Source organism: Salvelinus alpinus, chromosome 7 (genome assembly GCF_045679555.1).
Source record: "Salvelinus alpinus chromosome 7, SLU_Salpinus.1, whole genome shotgun sequence".
Lineage (NCBI taxonomy): Eukaryota > Metazoa > Chordata > Actinopteri > Salmoniformes > Salmonidae > Salvelinus > Salvelinus alpinus.
This window is the reverse complement of record NC_092092.1, coordinates 60,374,290-60,393,397: the sequence shown is the minus strand read 5'-3', so window position 1 is coordinate 60,393,397 and position 19,108 is coordinate 60,374,290. Positions and strand designations below refer to the sequence as shown.

Here is a 19,108-nt window from a genome sequence, read left to right as displayed (position 1 = left end):
TACTAGTTGTTTAATGTGCTGTAATGCCTTAGTTGGGTATCTATAATCATGATACATGATTATGGTAGAATTTAAGTTGGATCCTAATTATGTTGTTAGTGACTGTCTTGAATATTGTATCATTCTGCACTATTTTATTAACACAATTTATAAAGCTCCCTTAACTAAAATACATTTTTCCCATCTTACAAACCAAGCTGGATGGTAGAAAAGACTCTAGACGGACAACGAGGGTTTAATGATTTCAGAACCTTTTATTTGAAACGTCAATGTTCAAGAGAAAATAAAACAGCAATATAAATATTAGCATAACAAATAAGAGATTAGGGGGGGGTCTAAGAGTTTCATAAAGATATCAGGCCACAGCACAGGAGAGGATTAATTCAGCAGCAGACGGACGTACACACATATATAATATTTATAATGATTTGTTCATATGGACAGAGAGGCATTCCTGCACAAATGCGCAATATGAATCACAGAAAAAAAAACGTAAAGAGGTTACAGAAGGATAGAAACATTTTTTCAATATACTTTTTTTGTTTGGTTTCTTTACAGGGTGGTAAAATGGAGAGTGAAAATGAACACAAAAATATGCGCAACACATATCACAAGTTAACTAGTCTATGTGTGTCACTGTTTACTCGTCGTCTAAAGTTAACAACTTTATTTACACTGAAGAGTTAGTTGGCCTTCGTGGTGTTTAGTTACGACATTGCAACACAAACTGTAGAAGAACATTTCCGAGATCTTTTTTTCTCGCTGGGGTTTTCATATTTTTCTTGAAAAACAAATGCAACACATTCCAGTAGTAAGCCACGCCTTGTGGAGAGGACTTTTCATTTGAAAATGCTGGACGTGGTCCGTACTAGACAAACAACTGGCTCATGCCATCGACAGGACCAGTGTTTATTTACAGTGGGGAAGAGCCTTCACAGGACCAGGGAGTCGAGGGCAGAGTCTGAGGTTAGCTTTACCAGAGTGGATTTACACAGGGGATAGATACAGCGAGGAATGGAACTAGCGAACTCTGCCCCCCCCCCCTCCCTTCTTCTGAAGTGGTATCTCCGTGACATGGAAAGATGTGTTTGGCTCTGTCAACCTCTAACCTGGGTCAGTGCATTAGAGGAAGTTTAGGGGTGGACCTTGCCTATGTACATTCAGTGAGTAGAGCCAAGGTTGTTGCCCCCCCTCCCCGTCAATCTAATGGTACCAACCCAGACGTCGTACCCCATAACCCCATCCCTTTCCACTCCCCCTTGAACCCTGCTGCCTCTTCATGCAGTGGTATCTAACCAGTAGGCTGACAGACGGACGGACTGGCGGCAAAGGAAAGACTTCCTACTTATCTTCTAAACAACTCTTATACTACTGAGTCGTCCAAAAATGTATCTTATCACATCAAGGAATAGAATCATCTGCACTTCAGGATACATAGCAAGGGGTGAACACTCAATCTGGAGCCTAGTGACCTAAGAAGTGTAACTACTAAGCAGTTTGTTGAAGATCTCTACTTGTGCCCTCCTCTGAAGGGCTTTTTACCCTACAGCTGATCTTTATAGTATGAACAGTGCATCTCCTATGGTTGAAGTGGGATAGCCAGTGAGGGGAGGGGGCATAAGGGGACAGCAGGTGGTCTCTTTGCCCATCTATGGTGTTTTAAAAAAGGGGCAGTGCCTACTATGTCACCAAGCCAGCCAACAGGACTGATGATAGTACTATAACATGCCCCTCCCCCTCTGCCCTAGCACTCCAATAGGATTCACGCTAAGGTCATAAAAAACAACAAAAGATTCTAATCTTACCATTTAACTAATGCTTACAAAATCATATTTATAATTTTTCTCTACCACGTCAGATAAATGCTACAAGTGCATTTATCAACCAGTATTTTTTGGGAGAGGAGTTAAGGTGGTCGTCTTCTTTGCAACACTTACGCAATGCATTGTTGAATCTTCTAGAAGGTCTGTGGTTTGAAGCTATAGGAACATGCAGAGGAGTAGAATACTACCAGTGGACGGGATACCCTTGTGTTCCAAAGAGCTGTGGTGTAGGATCCTATGAGGCTGATCCTATATAGTGGTGGAGGCTCACGTCGGGACTTTCATATTCAGCTGAGTGCCCCACAGATTGGTTTTAGAACTGCTATATAGGAATCTGAGCAGGGCAATCTAGTAGTCAACACTGATCTACTTTCCAACTCAGGAAAATAAAGAATTACAAATACAACATGAAACATCTTAGGGAACATGGTTCAAATATCAACCTGTGAATACGTCACTGGGTGAACCTTGTTACCCCAGCAAAGTTTCTTACACTCAATCTGTTGTCTGAAGTGAATCCAAATTCATTGACCCCCCCCCCCCCCCCAACTCCAGTCTTCCTTACCAGGAAATACCATTAATACTTTGCTGTTGAGTAGAACAGAACACAGGCTTTCCAAAAACAACTGTTTCTAACTAGCCTTCAGAAAGAAAACAAAAAAAAATGTTTCTAACTATCCTTCAGAAAGAAAACAAAAAAAAACGTTTCTAATTAGCCTTCAGAAAGAAAACAAAAAAAAATGTTTCTAACTAGCCTTCAGAAACAAAACAAACAAAACGTTTCTAATTAGCCTTCAGAAAGAAAACAAAAAAAAACGTTTCTAATTAGCCTTCAGAAAGAAAACAAACAAAAAAACGTTTCTAATTAGCCTTCAGAAAGAAAACAAACAAAAAAACGTTTCTAACTAGCCTTCAGAAAGAAAACAAACAAAAAAACGTTTCTAACTAGCCTTCAGAAAGAAAACAAACAAAAAAACGTTTCTAATTAGCCTTCAGAAAGAAAACAAAAAAAAACGTTTCTAATTAGCCTTCAGAAAGAAAACAAACAAAAAAACGTTTCTAATTAGCCTTCAGAAAGAAAACAAACAAAAAAACGTTTCTAACTAGCCTTCAGAAAGAAAACAAACAAAAAAACGTTTCTAACTAGCCTTCAGAAAGAAAACAAAAACAAAATGTCCATGCTGTTTGCTCTTAACCCTTTCCAGATTCAAGAGCCCAAAAACAAACATTCCTAAACCATCTCCATATTTTGTTTTATCATATGAGCGTGACCAATACAATTCCAACCATGGTTAGAGTAAACGCATTGTGTGGAAAAGTGGGGGTGAGGGAGGGTTGAATTCACAGGAGGTTGGTGGCACTTTAATTGGGGAGGACAGGCTTGTGGTATTGGCTGGAGAGGAATGGTATCAAAGACATGGTTTCCATGTCTTTGATGCAATTCCATTCGCTCTGTTCCGGCCATTACGAGCATTCCTCCCCTCAGCAGCCTCCTGTGGTAAGATTTCAGTTCTCATCGGGTCGTTCTTTTCTCATCGTATACTCCATATCTATCCATTCATCGTTCGTCCTTCCATCCATCCTACTTCTTCTCCTTCTTGGTGGACTTCTTCTTGGAGGCGGGGGTCTGGGCAGCCTTGGGGGGTTCAGGCTGAGCCGAGGCCTCGGAGGGCTGGGCCTGCAGGGCCTGTTGTTGGGCTGCCATCTGCTGCTGCATCAGCATCTGCTGTTGCTGCTGCTGCTGGGGATTGGAGGTCAGGGTGGCCGTGCTGCCAGGGATGTAGACGTTCTGACGGTAGTCGGGCACGTGCTGCAGGGTGAACTGGGGGCTGTAACGGGTGCTTAGACCCATGGTGCCCGGCCCCAGGGTGGCGGTCGCTTCGCTCACTTCTGGGGAGAATAGGGGCAGAGCGGGGAGGAGGAGAGCAGAGAGGAGATAGAACATATTAATAAGATGTTCTGATACGGCAGAGGTGACTTGTATAATACATTGATTGTTTACCATTTGTTACGATTTCAATGATCACTTCTATATGTTGCTTGGTAAAAGTGTGTGTTTATGCAAAGCTAATTGGACTGAAATGAAGTGAATCGAGAGAAAAGGCAGAGACCTTTTGTCAAAGTGGAGAAACTTGTGAATTTATGGTGTGCATGTGTATGTGTTCATTTCTAAATGTGTGCATGTCTGTGTGTTCATTTCTGAATGTGTCTGTGTGTTCATTTCTGAATGTGTGCATGTGTGTGTGAGTGACCTAGCTGCTAGCTCATAATTCTCTCCCAGCCCAGAGCTACAGGGACACACACAAACATCCTGACCCCGTTCCCTGCGCTCTGCCTCCACTACGCACGCACGCTCAAACACACAAGCTAGTAGAATTAGACTAGAGATAACAGAAGCTGGGACAATAGCTGATTTGACAAGACTGTTTCTGCTACCCTAACTGACTGTGCTATCTCCTAACTGATTATTAAAGCACTACCTAAAGCACCATCTGCCTTTGATAACATTTTAAACCCTCTGTTTCTAGTTGTTAATATGACTCGTCTGGTAGCCTCCGTTTCTAGTTAACATGACTCGTCTGGTAGCCTCTGTTTCTAGTTGTTAATATGACTCGTCTGGTAGCCTCTGTTTCTAGTTGTTAATATGACTCGTCTGGTAGCCTCTGTTTCTAGTTGTTAATATGACTCGTCTGGTAGCCTCTGTTTCTAGTTGTTAATATGACTCGTCTGGGAGCCTCTGTTTCTAGTTGTTAATATGACTCGTCTGGTAGCCTCTGTTTCTAGTTGTTAATATGACTCGTCTGGGAGCCTCTGTTTCTAGTTGTTAATATGACTCGTCTGGTAGCCTCTGTTTCTAGTTGTTAATATGACTCGTCTGGTAGCCTCTGTTTCTAGTTGTTAATATGACTCGTCTGGTAGCCTCTGTTTCTAGTTGTTAATATGACTCGTCTGGTAGCCTCCGTTTCTAGTTGTTAATATGACTCGTCTGGTAGCCTCTGTTTCTAGTTGTTAATATGACTCGTCTGGTAGCCTCCGTTTCTAGTTAACATGACTCGTCTGGGAGCCTCTGTTTCTAGTTGTTAATATGACTCGTCTGGGAGCCTCTGTTTCTAGTTGTTAATATGACTCGTCTGGGAGCCTCTGTTTCTAGTTGTTAATATGACTCGTCTGGGAGCCTCTGTTTCTAGTTGTTAATATGACTCGTCTGGTAGCCTCTGTTTCTAGTTGTTAATATGACTCGTCTGGGAGCCTCTGTTTCTAGTTGTTAATATGACTCGTCTGGGAGCCTCTGTTTCTAGTTGTTAATATGACTCGTCTGGGAGCCTCTGTTTCTAGTTGTTAATATGACTCGTCTGGTAGCTGTGCCCTGGCTCTGTCTGAACCTGCACAGAGAGTGTTTCCTCTTTCTCACTGTGATGACAGACACACTATCCAGCCAGAGTCATTCTATCATTCTCCTAATGGAAACCGTAAGATCACATCCGGGGTGTGTGAGCAGTGTCTAGGAGGGAGGGGTATATGTGTGCGCGTGGGAGGATTGATGTGTCAATGGTAGAAATAACAATGACAGAAGTCTATGTGCTAAGACTTCTTATTGAAGTGTGTCTGTCTCTCTGTACAATGGGTCATGGACATCTTTATCATTAAGTCTGGCTTCATGCCCTCTAACATAACAGGAACAAACCCTGACCCCTCCCTCCCTTCCCCTTTACCCCACCACATTGAGGGAGAGAGGGGGATGTGGTGATGGAAAGAGAGGGATAGAGAGTGGAAGAGGATTGGAATAAAGGATAGAGAAATGGGATAGAAAGATAGAGAGATGAATGGAGAAGTGTTGGACTCACCGTTGGCGGCGGCCATCAGGGCTTGGAGCTGCTCAGCCTCGGTGGGGGGGTTGGGCCAGGGTCCGGTTCCCATGGCCATTTCCGGGGGGCCTCCAGCCCTGCAGGGACAGAGAGAGACAGAGGACACATACGTCAACAACTGGCGGCCATTTTGTAACTCTAGTCTTTTGAGAGTGTTGTGTTGCTGGTTCCTGGTGTGACGTTTGGTGGTTTATGATGTCAAGTCACAGCGTCTGATCATGAGTAGACACAGCCTGCGTGTACATCCGAAGATGTACACACACACACACACACACACACACACACACACACACACACACACACACACACACACACACACACACACAGTCATGTGCACGCATGAGCACACACTTCAGTACATTCTCACTCTCTCTAGCATGTCTACTAGCATAGCACCATATAGTAAATCTGATGAAACCTTAATGGCACCACTTTAAAAATTAACAGCTGGCTAAACACACAGACACACACGCAGAGAAACACACACACGTTGAACATTTCCATATGGGCAGCGTTGATCTTCAAAGGGTTGTTTTTCGTCTGTAATTAGCATGTAGAGGAACAAAGGAAGGAGTAGACCTGCTCTCTAGATTGCTCACCTTCTTACACACACACACACACACTCAAATATTTAGGTCAAATAGTTTTCTGCTAGTCCCGTCCTGTTTCACAAGACCTAACGGAGAAGGCCACTGAAACTCTGCAGTTTTCTGGGTTCTTCAGTTCTGTATCTGACTGCCCGGGCTTTACAATGTCCCTGTTCTCTAACCTTCCCTACCCTGCCATATTTCACAGAGGCCTATAGGTATTAGGCACTGGTATTTCCTGGAAGCAGTCTACTGATGGTTTTCACCCACACCAGTCTCTTCAGCAGCTGTTTGATGGTCTAAATCAGTAGTACATTAGCTCCAGGAGGTTGTGGGCAGTGTTGGGGGTTACGTAATCAGATTACTTTTATGAGTAACAGTGTAAAGTAACGAGTTACTTTTTACAGTTACTTTGTCAAACAACGCAACGCGTGCGTTACTTTCAGAATCATATCTCTACCGGGTGCATGTTTCCGTGATCCGGTCTCCACTTGTTTCCTCATTTAGTTCTGGAGTGAGCAGTAGTGCTGAGCAATTCCGTGACATTTAGGTTACTTTTGGTTTTTTAAAACAACTATTTGACCGACGTCAATTCAATTATTTGAATTCCATTTTGTTCGTATAATTTTTTCTGTTAACTAAATGTACAGTTTCTTTAGAGATCAATCAGATCAAGTCCGAACTGGGCAATGTAGTAGGAATTTGTAGTTTCCAACAGGCCAATAGTCTACATAGTTTAGCACAGAAAACGTGGTAATTAACTACATGACCATAATCCATTGCGAGCCTACTAGTCCGTTCTGTGTGGAGCAGACACAGAGGGAGAGAAGAGAAAGAGGAACGCACGATGGAGAGGGACAGAGAGCAGTTGCTTCGCAAAGCATCTCTACCTGAAAATACATGATCTAAGGGATTGATAGTTGTTCAGCAGTCATAAAAAGTCTGCCTCATTTACTTTGAAGAACTGCTGAAATAGTGATTTTGGTAGACAGCAGCTCTATAGAGATGAGATGACTTGGAACTAAATAATAAAGTCATGAATAAAACTAATGTAACATACACAACAACTGAAATATTTTATTAAAGTAAAGTTAATAAATGATGGTTAATAAGTGATATGTAGTAATAGGCAGTCACTACTACCATGGGACTTTTAATTGTTTCAGTCTGTGTTGTTACAGCATTCAACCCACATAATGCATAGTGCATTTCATTTTTTTTTTTTAAATAATCAAAATCGTACCGACACTGAACCAACCTTAAAAAGCACTAATCGCTCAGCACCAGCAAGCAAAGAAAGGATGTTTGGAGAAATGCCATGACAGCTGCTTTCCATAGAAATGTATAGAGGGCACTCCTCTGATCTTTGCCATTGATCACTTCTGTGATATTTGTTTTGTTTATTTGGATCCCCATTAGCTTTTGCAGAAGCAGCAGCTACTCTTCCAGGGGTCCACAAGAAACACATAACATGACAAGTAACAAAACACTGATACACAAGGAAAGTAAAACATATAGGGCTTTCCCGTCTAGTGGCAAGTGTGCCCTCTATACATCTCTATGGGTCCGTGTACATGCAGTCTATAACCAGAATTGACGTCTCGAGAAAAAGATTTTGAATGAAAAGATAGGAAATCTGTACAGATGTTTGGCTTACAGTGTATGTGGCTAATTAAGCAGCCCATATATAGCGCAGCACTTGTAGACTAGCACAGGAAAGCAGAGTCCCAGATTGAAGGAGGAACTAGTGATTAAACCTGAGTTAGTAAGTAACCTATCAGATTGAAGGAGGAACTAGTGATTAAACCTGAGTTAGTAAGTAGCCTATCAGATTGATGGAGGAACTAGTGATTAAACCTGAGTTAGTAAGTAGTCTGTCGTTGGTAGAGCGTGCGCGGCTCGCCTTGCTCCCTCCGACAGTCAAACAATGAGATTTAAAAATGAAACTAACGTCAAGTAATATAGCTTTTTTATGATTTTTTAAATTTAACTAGGCAAGTCAGTTAAGAACAAATTCTTATTTTCAAAAACCCGAACGACGCTGGGCCAATTGTGTGACTCCATAGGGTGACGCACAAATGTAACAAGTAAATGTAATATGTAATGTTTTACCTTCCCAAGTAACTAATGACACCACTAGTTGTAGGTAAAGGCTGTGCCCCTGTTTGAAGCCCCAGGGAGGAAAGAGAATGGCACGCGAGGGGTTAAAAAGGTCTCAGGTCCAGCTTCCTGACTTATACGAGCAGCAGTAAAAATAAGATGAATGCGTGTTTTGGACTGCAGTTTAAAAAAATAACTGAATGCCAATTAAAAACCCATTGGACTAAAGTACATGGAGCGGGGGAGGGGATTCTGTTTATCTACTTCACTTGCTTTGGGAATGTAAACATATGTTTCCCATGCCAATAAAACCGTTAAATATGAGAGCAGTGGAGGCTGCTGAGGGGAGGACGGCTCATAATAATGGCTGGAACGGAGCAAATGGAATGGCATCAAACCATGTGAGGAAAGAGATTGAGCATGTTTTTGTAAAAACAAGTGGGGCGATCCAGCTTGCCAAAATGTTCTGCCAGAATTTTACCCACATTTAATTTTCTGCCAAACAATTACTAATGTGCCAAAGCGTGAGACAGTCTTGCATGTTTGACCACTGCCAGCATCTGAAATGAGAACCAGACAAGGTTAAAGCGGGGTCAGTGGAGGCAGCTGGGGAGGCCATTTTGATTAGTTTCCTTTGGTGGATTGGAGAGATGAGGACGCCTTGTTTGTCGCTAATTAGCCTCTCCTTGCTCTATCACTTCCTGCGGTCAGAATAATCACTTCCTGCGGTCAGGACTATCTCTTCCTGTGGCTAAGATGATTACTATTCATGCTCAGAGGGATCATTCTCACTGGTCAGTAAGAGCTGCTACTGTAACCATGCATGAAATAGCCCTCTTATCTATGAGGAGGCCTTCAAACTGCTTCCTCAACTCTACTGTCCACTTCAACTATGGGTTACTCCTGTCCAATCCTTCTACAGAGTAGTAGGCTTTATTCCTGTCCTTCTTTACAAGGTCCTGTTCAACCACCTTCTCAGCCAGCTGGGTTCAATCGATCATCACATAGTCGTTTCAAAACCCTCTTTTCTGGCCACCAGGGAAGCGCATGAGAAGAACCCCATAGAGTGTCAGTGTGTCTGGGAAACCAGCAAACTCAACACATCAAAGGAATCTCTATTTGGGATAAAACATATTTTACACCAAACTAAAAACAGGACATTATTCCTCAGAGATTTGAGACAACAGTCTTTTGATTACACAACCACACCATGCGAAGTAAAACTCCACAAAATACACACAGTGAAGAAACTCGAAGCATCCCACTACACATGAGGGAACCAATCAGAGATCCCCATCAATGTCTCACTATCGCAGAGGGACTAACAGCCCAGCTCGGCACAGGCTAGTGAATCTGCGCTATAGCAAAAGGGTCAGGGATACCTACACACAACACTGCAGAGCTCTACCTACCAAGCTGTGGCTACTCTCTGCCCTTAACAACTGGTGTCAGATCAGTTTCCCTTACCTCAGCTCCAACATTACCCATTGACCAATGACTCAACAAAATCGATCCAGAACAGTTGTTAAGGGGATAGAGTGACCACACTGTATACTATACACATGTTGATACCTTATGCTTCGCTTCTGTGGCCATCGTATGTGATCACCATGGTAGTTGCAGGGACTGGAAACACAAGAGAAGTGTTATGACTTCTATTACATCAGGATCTACAGGCTAGGGGAAGATCAGGCAATACTCAGCGGCGCTGCACTCTCCTGTGAAAAATGTTGCGCCTGTGACATCCATCTAACATTTCAAAGAGAAGCAAAGTTTTCCAAATGGATCACTTCCAATGTATCCACAACCACAGTGGCGTCCAGCATGGACAGCTGTCGTGTCTTTGTTCCCTGCTAAAGCTGCCTTGTGTGTGTGTGTCCGTGAGGGCATGTGTGTGTTGTGTAAGTGTGTACGTGCGTGCGTTTGTGTGTTGCGTGTTTGTACATGCGTGTGTTTGTGTGTGTGCGTTGTGTGTGTGTGTGTGCCGTTGTGTGTGTGTGTGTACGTGGGGTTGTGTGTATGGGCGTGCGTAGGGTTGTGTGTGTGCGTGCGTGCGCAGGGTTGTGTGTGTGTGTACGTGCGTGCGTGCGTGGGGTTGCGTGTGTGTGTGTACGTACGTGTGTGGGGTTGTGTGTGTGTACGTGCGTGCGTGGGGTTGTGTGTGTGTGTGTGTGTACGTGCGTGGGTTTGTGTGTGTGTACGTGCGTGCGTGCGTGGGGTTGTGTGTGTGTGTGTGTGTACGTGCGTGCGTGGGGTTGTGTGTGTGTGTACGTACGTGCGTGGGGTTGCGTGTGTGTGTACGTACGTGCGTGGGGTTGTGTGTGTGTACGTGCGTGCGTGCGTGGGGTTGTGTGTGTGTGTGTGTGTACGTGCGTGCGTGGGGTTGTGTGTGTGTGTACGTGCGTGCGTGGGGTTGTGTGTGTGTACGTGCGTGCGTGGGGTTGTGTGTGTGTGTGTGTGTACGTGCGTGCGTGGGGTTGTGTGTGTGTACGTGCGTGCGTGGGGTTGTGTGTGTGTGTGTGTGTATGTGTGTGGGTTTGTGTTTGTGCAAGAGAAGCAGGCTAGGAGAGGAGAGAGAGTTTCCTCTCCCAGATGGTTGATTTCAGATGAGGACTCATGGAATGTGTTGTGTAATGTTCTGTTGTGGAAACTGCTGCAGCAAATTGGAACACAATGCGGACTGAATAAGCAATGAAGGGGCACACAGTCACACACTGTTACACACACACACACACTGTTACACACACACACACACACACTGTTACACACACACACTGTTACACACACACACTGTTACACACACACACACTGTTACACACGCACTATTACACACACACACACACAGTTACACACACACACACACACACACACAGTTACACACACACAGTTACACACACACAGTTACACACACACACACAGTTACACACACACACAGTCACACACACACACACACACAGTTACACACACACACACACACACAGTCACACAGTTACACACACACATAGTTACACACACACACTGATTGGTGTCGGTAGATGCAAATCCCCAGCTACCGCCATGAAACAGCCAATCATTGACAAACAGTAAATCACAAGTGGTCAATCAAATGCAATCACCCAGATGGAAACACAACGATCAATGAGCCACAATGTGGAGGTTAGAAATCTGTGCGCTTATGTTCTCCCCTCCCTGTCACTCTGGTCCCCTCCCTGTCACTCTGGTCCCCTCCCTGTCACTCTGGTCCCCTCCCTGTCACTCTGGTCCCCTCCCTGTCACTCTGTGGTCCCCTCCCTGTCACTCTGTGGTCCCCTCCCTGTCACTCTGGTCCCCTCCCTGTCACTCTGGTCCCCTCCCTGTCACTCTGGTCCCCTCCCTGTCACTCTGGTCCCCTCCCTGTCACTCTGGTCCCCTCACTCTGTGGTCCCCTCCCTGTCACTCTGTGGTCCCCTCCCTGTCACTCTGTGGTCCCCTCCCTGTCACTCTGTGGTCCCCTCCCTGTCACTCTGTGGTCCCCTCCCTGTCACTCTGGTCCACTCCCTGTCACTCTGGTCCCCTCCTCTCATCAGCAGTACTGAGTGATGGCACACAGGCTCTGAGCAGAGGGAAGGAGGGAGAGGAATGGAAGCCATTGTGTATGTGAGGGAGAGAGCAGCCTGGAGACAGGCAGGAGAGACACTCAGGTTAGAGAGAAGAATCTGACTGTTCACTCAGAGGACTCAGAGCTCAGATGGAATCTCTCCGTTATCTTCAGAGTCTCTGTGCCTCAGTATCTGATGTCATCACCGCTGAGAACTGTATGTTCCTACTGCTTCCTCTCCTCACTCCCTTCAACCATCTCGCCATCTCTCTCACTCTCCATCGCTTTATCTAGCGGTCTCCCCATCTCCAGGCCTCAGTCTCTTGCTCTGCTCACTCCTCTGTTGCTCTCCTTCCCTCTGAAAGCCTCTGAGCAACACCAAAGCCCAGTTACTCGTCATGAATACATAACGTGTGTGTGTGTGTGTGTGTGTGTGTGTGTGTGTGTGTGTGTGTGTGTGTGTGTGTGTGTGTGTGTGTGTGTGTGTGTGTGTGTGTGTGTGTGTGTGTGTGTGTGTGTGTGTGTGTGTGTGTGTGTGTGTGTGTGTGTGTGTGTGTGTGTGAGAGAGAATCTATGTACTCACCCACTGGGTCCAGGTCTCTGGCCTTGGGTGAAGCGCCAGTCGGCGTTAGGAGGCTTTTGCTGTGAAGAAAAGACAAAATCAAATCTCTGTTTCTACATACCAACAACGGGACCATGGGACTGTGTGTCCGTCCGCCTGTTTTATGCATTACTGTTTGGGTCTCAGGCCATCCGGGTGTGTGTATGTGCGTGTACTCTTTTTTGTCTGTAGTCAGGGGGCTGAATAAAGGGCATGCATCTTCCAGCCTGCATGGGAGGCCATTTTGTTCTGAAATCCATGGAGCAGAAAATGTCACTGACACACACACACAGAGACTGGGACACCGCTCCCAATTACAGTCACAAAACGAAATCAACTCAGGAACTAAACGGGATTTCACGGGATATGGACGGGATATGTGTCATCCTTGTTGCATGAATGATTATACCCTTTATACAGAGCTTCAAGCTTTACAAAGTCTCTACTAGCTTCTACAAGATGAAAGTCTTAGTTTATCAGATTCAGACAACACAAGGTCGCCATTGACGAGATATTCCCTAACATTTATTCACAATACGGAACAACATCTAAAACGTGTTGTGGCTGATTCACAGTGATAAGGACTCCATATAGCCTGTATATAGCGAAGTTAACGTGTTGTGGCTGATTCTCACCTATTTTCACTTTCCCTCTCCCTATTTTCCCTCTTTCTCTCACTCCCTATTTTCCCTCTCTCTCTCCCTATGTTCCCTCTTTCTCTCACTCCCTATTTTCCCTCTCTCTCTCCCTATTTTCCCTCTCTCTCTCCCTTCTTTTCCCCTCTCTCTCTCCCTATTTCCCCCTCTCTCTCTCCCTATTTTTCCTCTCTCTCTCTCTCCCTGTTTTCCCCCTCTCTCTCTCTCTCTCCCTCCTTCCCCCCTCTCTCTTTCTCCCTATTTTCCCTCTCTCTCTCTCTCCTTATTTACTCCCTATATTTTCCCTCTCTCCCTATTTTCCCTCCCTCTTTCCCTCTCGCTCTCCCTATTTTTGCTCTCTCGCTCTCCCTATTTTTGCTCTAACTATTTTCTCTCTCTCTCCCTCCCTATTTTCCCTCTCTCTCTCTCTCTCTCTCTCTCTCTCCCTATTTCCCTATTTCCCTCTCTCTCTCCCTATTTTCCCTCTCTCTACCTATTTTCCCCCTCTCTACCTATTTTCCCTTTTTCTCTCTCTCCCTATTTTCCCTCTCTCTCTCTACCTATTTTCCCTCTCTCTCTACCTATTTTCCATCTCTCTCTCTCACGTTGGGCATCGAGGCGGTAAATAGACCCTTGGCTCTGTTCCAGACTCTGTCTCCTAATCAACACAGGAGGAGAAAACAGGAGAGAAGAGAAAGGCTCCCCAGAGAGAAGCCAGCGCTGCTGCCGCCCACCTCCCTTGAATTATCAACACAACTGTTCTGCCACACTGAGACGGAGGAAAGAGAGAGGGGGAGGGAATGGTGGGAGGTAGAGAGAGGGGGAGGGAATGGTGGGATAGGAGGAGGGAGGTAGAGAGAGGGGGAGGGAATGGTGGGATAGGAGGAGGGAGGTAGAGAGAGGGGGAGGGAATGGTGGGATAGGAGGAGGGAGGTAGAGAGAGGGGGAGGGAATGGTGGGATAGGAGGAGGTAGGTAGAGAGAGGGGGAGGGAATGGTGGGATAGGAGGAGGGAGGTAGAGAGAGGGGGAGGGAATGGTGGGATAGGAGGAGGGAGGTAGAGAGAGGGGGAGGGAATGGAGGGATAGGAGGGAGGTAGAGAGAGGGGGAGGGAATGGTGGGATAGGAGGAGGGAGGTAGAGAGAGGGGGAGGGAATGGAGGGATAGGAGGGAGGTAGAGAGAGGGGTAGAGCAACACACTATCCAACTTCAATAACACCTTCCCCACCAACACAGAATTTACAAACTGCACCAAAATGACCCACTGATTAAATATCAGTCTACCCAAGGGTCTCATGTAACACAATAATACACATCGCTCGCATCTGTATGCAAATTCTATCCTGTCAAGGATCCTTTAAATGTATACCGACGAAGAGTGGCAGCCATCTTTGTGTGCCTATATGATTATATATTGATAAGAGACTGTCAATAAAACCAAACAGGAATACCCTGGTCTCTAAACTATGAATAGGCTTCTAAATAAGACAATCATGACAGGGAGGGAAGAACGGTGTGTAATCTAATCTTCTCCACTCATGTAGTTTTATTTTGTTTCAAACAGAGACAGACAGATGGATATTTCCCAATTTTTCTCTCTGCTGGTTTTGGCGGCAGTTGTCATGGCAGTAAGGGAGAAAAGAGAAAACGTGTTTCCTCATTTGAAAATGAACGAGGGGCCCAACATTCCAGCAGTGTGACGCTCACTGCCGACAAAAACATTCCCAGAGGTCATTCCCAGGTCTCGCCACAGGCATGTAGAATAAAGGTAAACAGATTCTGGGCTGGCGTTCCAGACAGGGACACTATGTAGTGTTACTGTACTGAGGTGAGTTCACACAATTAAAGGGTCAAGTGACGTTAGCAAGAGCACAACAGCTCACGTTCATTTCTATTTCTTTCAGTTTGTATGTTACGTAATAAATGTGTACTAACTTTCTGCCCCTAAAACCGCCCCTAAAACCCAACCCCCTAAAACCCAACCCAGGAGGCTAAGACCCAATTTGTAAGTCGCTCTGGATAAGAGCGTCTGCTAAATGACTTAAATGTAAAAATGTAAATGTAGTTAAAATAGGGACCGGTGCTCCAGAAAGCTGATCCAGAGTCAGTTAAAGGCAGAACCAAGAAAGTGACCAGAGAGGATCAAATCCACTAGACTCCCTCAGTGAGAAGCTCTGCCGGCTCTGAGGCCAGATGGGGATTCTAGTTCTCCTGTTCTGATCCATAGAGACTTATCAGAATTATAGCTCCTAGCACACAGTTACCACTGGAGTTAGAACCGTAGGTAGAGAACCTACTGCCTTACAGCCCGTTCATGTCCGTAAGATACTGTGGATGAAAACAGTCAGTATAGAGGTTTAAAATCATTGAGGATTTATCTGATGTGGAGAAGGATAATCACAGTGAGGGATAGCTCTGGACTCAAGTGGGAAAAGACACTAATCGCTGAACATGAATGTCTGGTCTCCGTCTGTCTGTCTGTGTCTGTCTGTCTGGCCAGAATCTGATGAATAGAAGAGATTCACAGCAGGCTTCCCTGCCGAAACACACACACACCACTCACACACCCTCCATTGGCATGGTTATCACACAGGCTGGACCCACCTGGTGCTTTGTGCTGTGTGAGGAAGTTACCGTGTTCAAACACACACCAAAACACACACCCCCAAGGCTCTTCGCATTGACAGAACTGTGGCTAGACTGCACCTGGTGCTCTGTCTGAAAGTGGAGGTCCCTCCAACAGTAAATAGTAAAGTAATATACAGTACCAGACAAAAGTTTGGACACACCTACTCATTCCAGGGTATTTTTTAATTTTGACAATTTTCTACATTGTAGAATAATAGTGAAGACATAAATACTATGACATTTAACAGATGTGTCATGTGTGCATCAATTTTACATAAGGGGTGGTCCCGGGAATCGAACCCACTACCCTGGTGTTATAAGCTCCATGCTCTACCAACTGAGCTTCACAAACCCCCACACTCCTGCATAATATTATCCTAGTTTTCACAATACATTATTTTAAGTTCCATTGTCCACTAAGCCATTCTGATGACAACACTAGAGGAAAAACTGATTATTATGAATCCTAATACTAAGCTCTAGCTGGACCCTAGTGACAGAGTCAACAATGTAGGACCCACCAGGAGGCTAAGACCAGGGCAGGAGACATGAAAGGAAGACTGTTGATGAGCTTTATTCAGGTGCACTGGACCACACTGAGACAGTCACACAGGATATGAGTCAGGGACAGAGTCAGTGAGCAATGCAGGCCTGTTGGTGGCACGTGCTGCTTCTTCATCCGTAAAACACACAGTATTTACCAACCACTCCATATCTAGTCACCCCACGTGACCACACGAACACAGATAAACACTGTAGTGTCGACATGAGCGCATACACACACCCTGAATGTGGTACTTTACTCCTTGGATACAACCCCACTCCAACAGTTCCAAACACAAAGAGCCTTTGATGAAGAGCTACACACTCCTATTGAAACGAGAGGAGATACGGGGACACTGAGGAGTCACTCTGTCACAATGGGACATTGGGAACCTAGGGCCCTGTTAAAATGACACACCCCTGTAGGGCTTGGAACACCTGACTATACGCTGTTCACACACACACACACACACACACACACACTGATTGTGCCCTCTCTGTGGCCCTGGCCCATTAGAGGCCAGTCCATCTGTCACTGCGGCATACGTGCGTAAAGCCATCCCTTGCTGTCTTTCTCTCCCTTCATCCTTCTCTCCTTCCCTCTATCGTCACTGTTCTGCACGTGTCACTGGAGCATGGAGACAGATGTTACCCTGACAACCCCAGGGACAGGCAGATTCAGGGAGACAGAGAGATTCAGGGAGACAGAGACAGAGAGAGAGACAGAGAGAGAGTAAAATCTGATGACCAGGTAAACACCCTGCTATCTCACCAGAGAAACAGCTGCTGTGTAACTCACCAGAGAAACGTAAGCCGTGTAACTCACCAGAGAAACAGCTGCTGTGTAACTCACCAGAGAAACAGCTGCTGTGTAACCCACCAGAGAAACAACTGCTGTGTAACTCACCAGAGAAACAGCTGCTGTGTAACTCACCAGAGAAACAGCTGCTGTGTAACTCACCAGAGAAACAGCTGCTGTGTAACTCACCAGAGAAACGTAAGCCGTGTAACTCACCAGAGAAACGTAAGCCGTGTAACTCACCAGAGAAACAGCTGCTGTGTAACTCACCAGAGAAACGTAAGCCGTGTAACTCACCAGAGAAACGTAAGCTATGTAACTCACCAGAGAAACAGCTGCTGTGTAACTCACCAGAGAAACAGCTGCTGTGTAACTCACCAGAGAAACAGCTGCTGTGTAACTCACCAGGGAAACAGCTGCTGTGTAACTCACCAGAGAAACAGCTGCTGTGTAACTCACCAGAGAAACAGCTGCTGTGTAACTCACCAGAGAAACAGCTGCTGTGTAACTCACCAGAGAAACAGCTGCTGTGTAACTCACCAGAGAAACAGCTGCTGTGTAACTCACCAGAGAAACGTAAGCCGTGTAACTCACCAGAGAAACAGCTGCTGTGTAACTCACCAGTGAAACAGCTGCTGTGTAACTCACCAGAGAAACAGCTGCTGTGTAACTCACCAGAGAAACAGCTGCTGTGTAACTCACCAGAGAAACAGCTGCTGTGTAACTCACCAGAGAAACAGCTGCTGTGTAACTCACCAGAGAAACAGCTGCTGTGTAACTCACCAGAGAAACAGCTGCTGTGTAACTCACCAGAGAAACAGCTGCTGTGTAACTCACCAGAGAAACAGCTGCTGTGTAACCCACCAGAGAAACGTAAGCCGTGTAACTCACCAGAGAAAATAAGCCGTGTAACTCACCAGAGAAACGTAAGCCGTGTAACTCACCAGAGAAACAGCTGCTGTGTAACTCACCAGAGAAACGTAAGCCGTGTAACTCACCAGAGAAACAGCTGCTGTGTAACTCACCAGAGAAACGTAAGCTGTGTAACTCACCAGAGAAACAGCTGCTGTGTAACTCACCAGAGAAACGTAAGCTGTGTAACTCACCAGAGAAACAGCTGCTGTGTAACTCACCAGAGAAACAGCTGCTGTGTATCTCACCAGAGAAACAGCTGCAGTGTAACTCACCAGAGAAACAGCTGCAGTGTAACTCACCAGAGAAACAGCTGCTGTGTAACTCACCAGAGAAACAGCTGCTGTGTAACTCACCAGAGAAACAGCTGCTGTGTAACTCACCAGAGAAACAGCTGCTGTGTAACTCACCAGAGAAACAGCTGCTGTGTAACTCACCAGAGAAACAGCTGCTGTGTAACTCACCAGAGAAACAGCTGCTGTGTAACTCACCAGAGAAACGTAAGCTGTGTAACTCACCAGAGAAACGTAAGCTGTGTAACTCACCAGAGAAACAGCTGCTGTGTAACTCACCAGAGAAACAGCTGCTGTGTAACTCACCAGAGAAACAGCTGCTGTGTAACTCACCAGAGAAACAGCTGCTGTGTAACTCACCAGAGGAACAGCAGCTGTGTAACTCACCAGAGAAACAACTGCTGTGTAACTCACCAGAGAAACAGCTGCTGTGTAACTCACCAGAGGAACAGCTGCTGTGTAACTCACCAGAGAAACAGCTGCTGTGTAACTCACCAGAGAAACAACTGCTGTGTAACTCACCAGAGAAACAACTGCTGTGTAACTCACCAGAGAAACAACTGCTGTGTAACTCACCAGAGAAACAGCTGCTGTGTAACTCACCAGAGAAATAGCTGCTGTGTAACTCACCAGAGAAACAGCTGCTGTGTAACCCACCAGAGAAACGTAAGCTGTGTAACTCACCAGAGAAACGTAAGCTGTGTAACTCACCAGAGAAACGTAAGCTGTGTAACCCACCAGAGAA

At 45.5% G+C, this 19,108-nt stretch overlaps 1 protein-coding gene across 27 annotated transcripts in view; it reads right to left on the bottom strand.

Annotated features, from left to right (window-relative positions):
- Positions 1-234: 234 nt before the first annotated feature.
- Positions 235-19,108, bottom strand: part of LOC139581382 (protocadherin gamma-C5-like) — a 230,400-nt gene continuing 211,526 nt past the window's right edge. For 25 of the 27 annotated variants that reach the window (XM_071411097.1, XM_071411099.1, XM_071411094.1 and 22 more), the window contains exons 2-4: positions 12,537-12,595; positions 5,669-5,766; positions 235-3,713 (exon numbers count right to left, since the gene is read on the bottom strand). In XM_071411097.1, the coding sequence (XP_071267198.1) occupies positions 3,406-3,713; positions 5,669-5,766; positions 12,537-12,595 (465 nt within the window). In that variant the 3' untranslated portion in view covers positions 235-3,405. The remainder of the gene's footprint in view (positions 3,714-5,668; positions 5,767-12,536; positions 12,596-19,108) is intronic. The other 2 variants (XM_071411072.1, XM_071411074.1) reach the window with 1 other exon arrangement.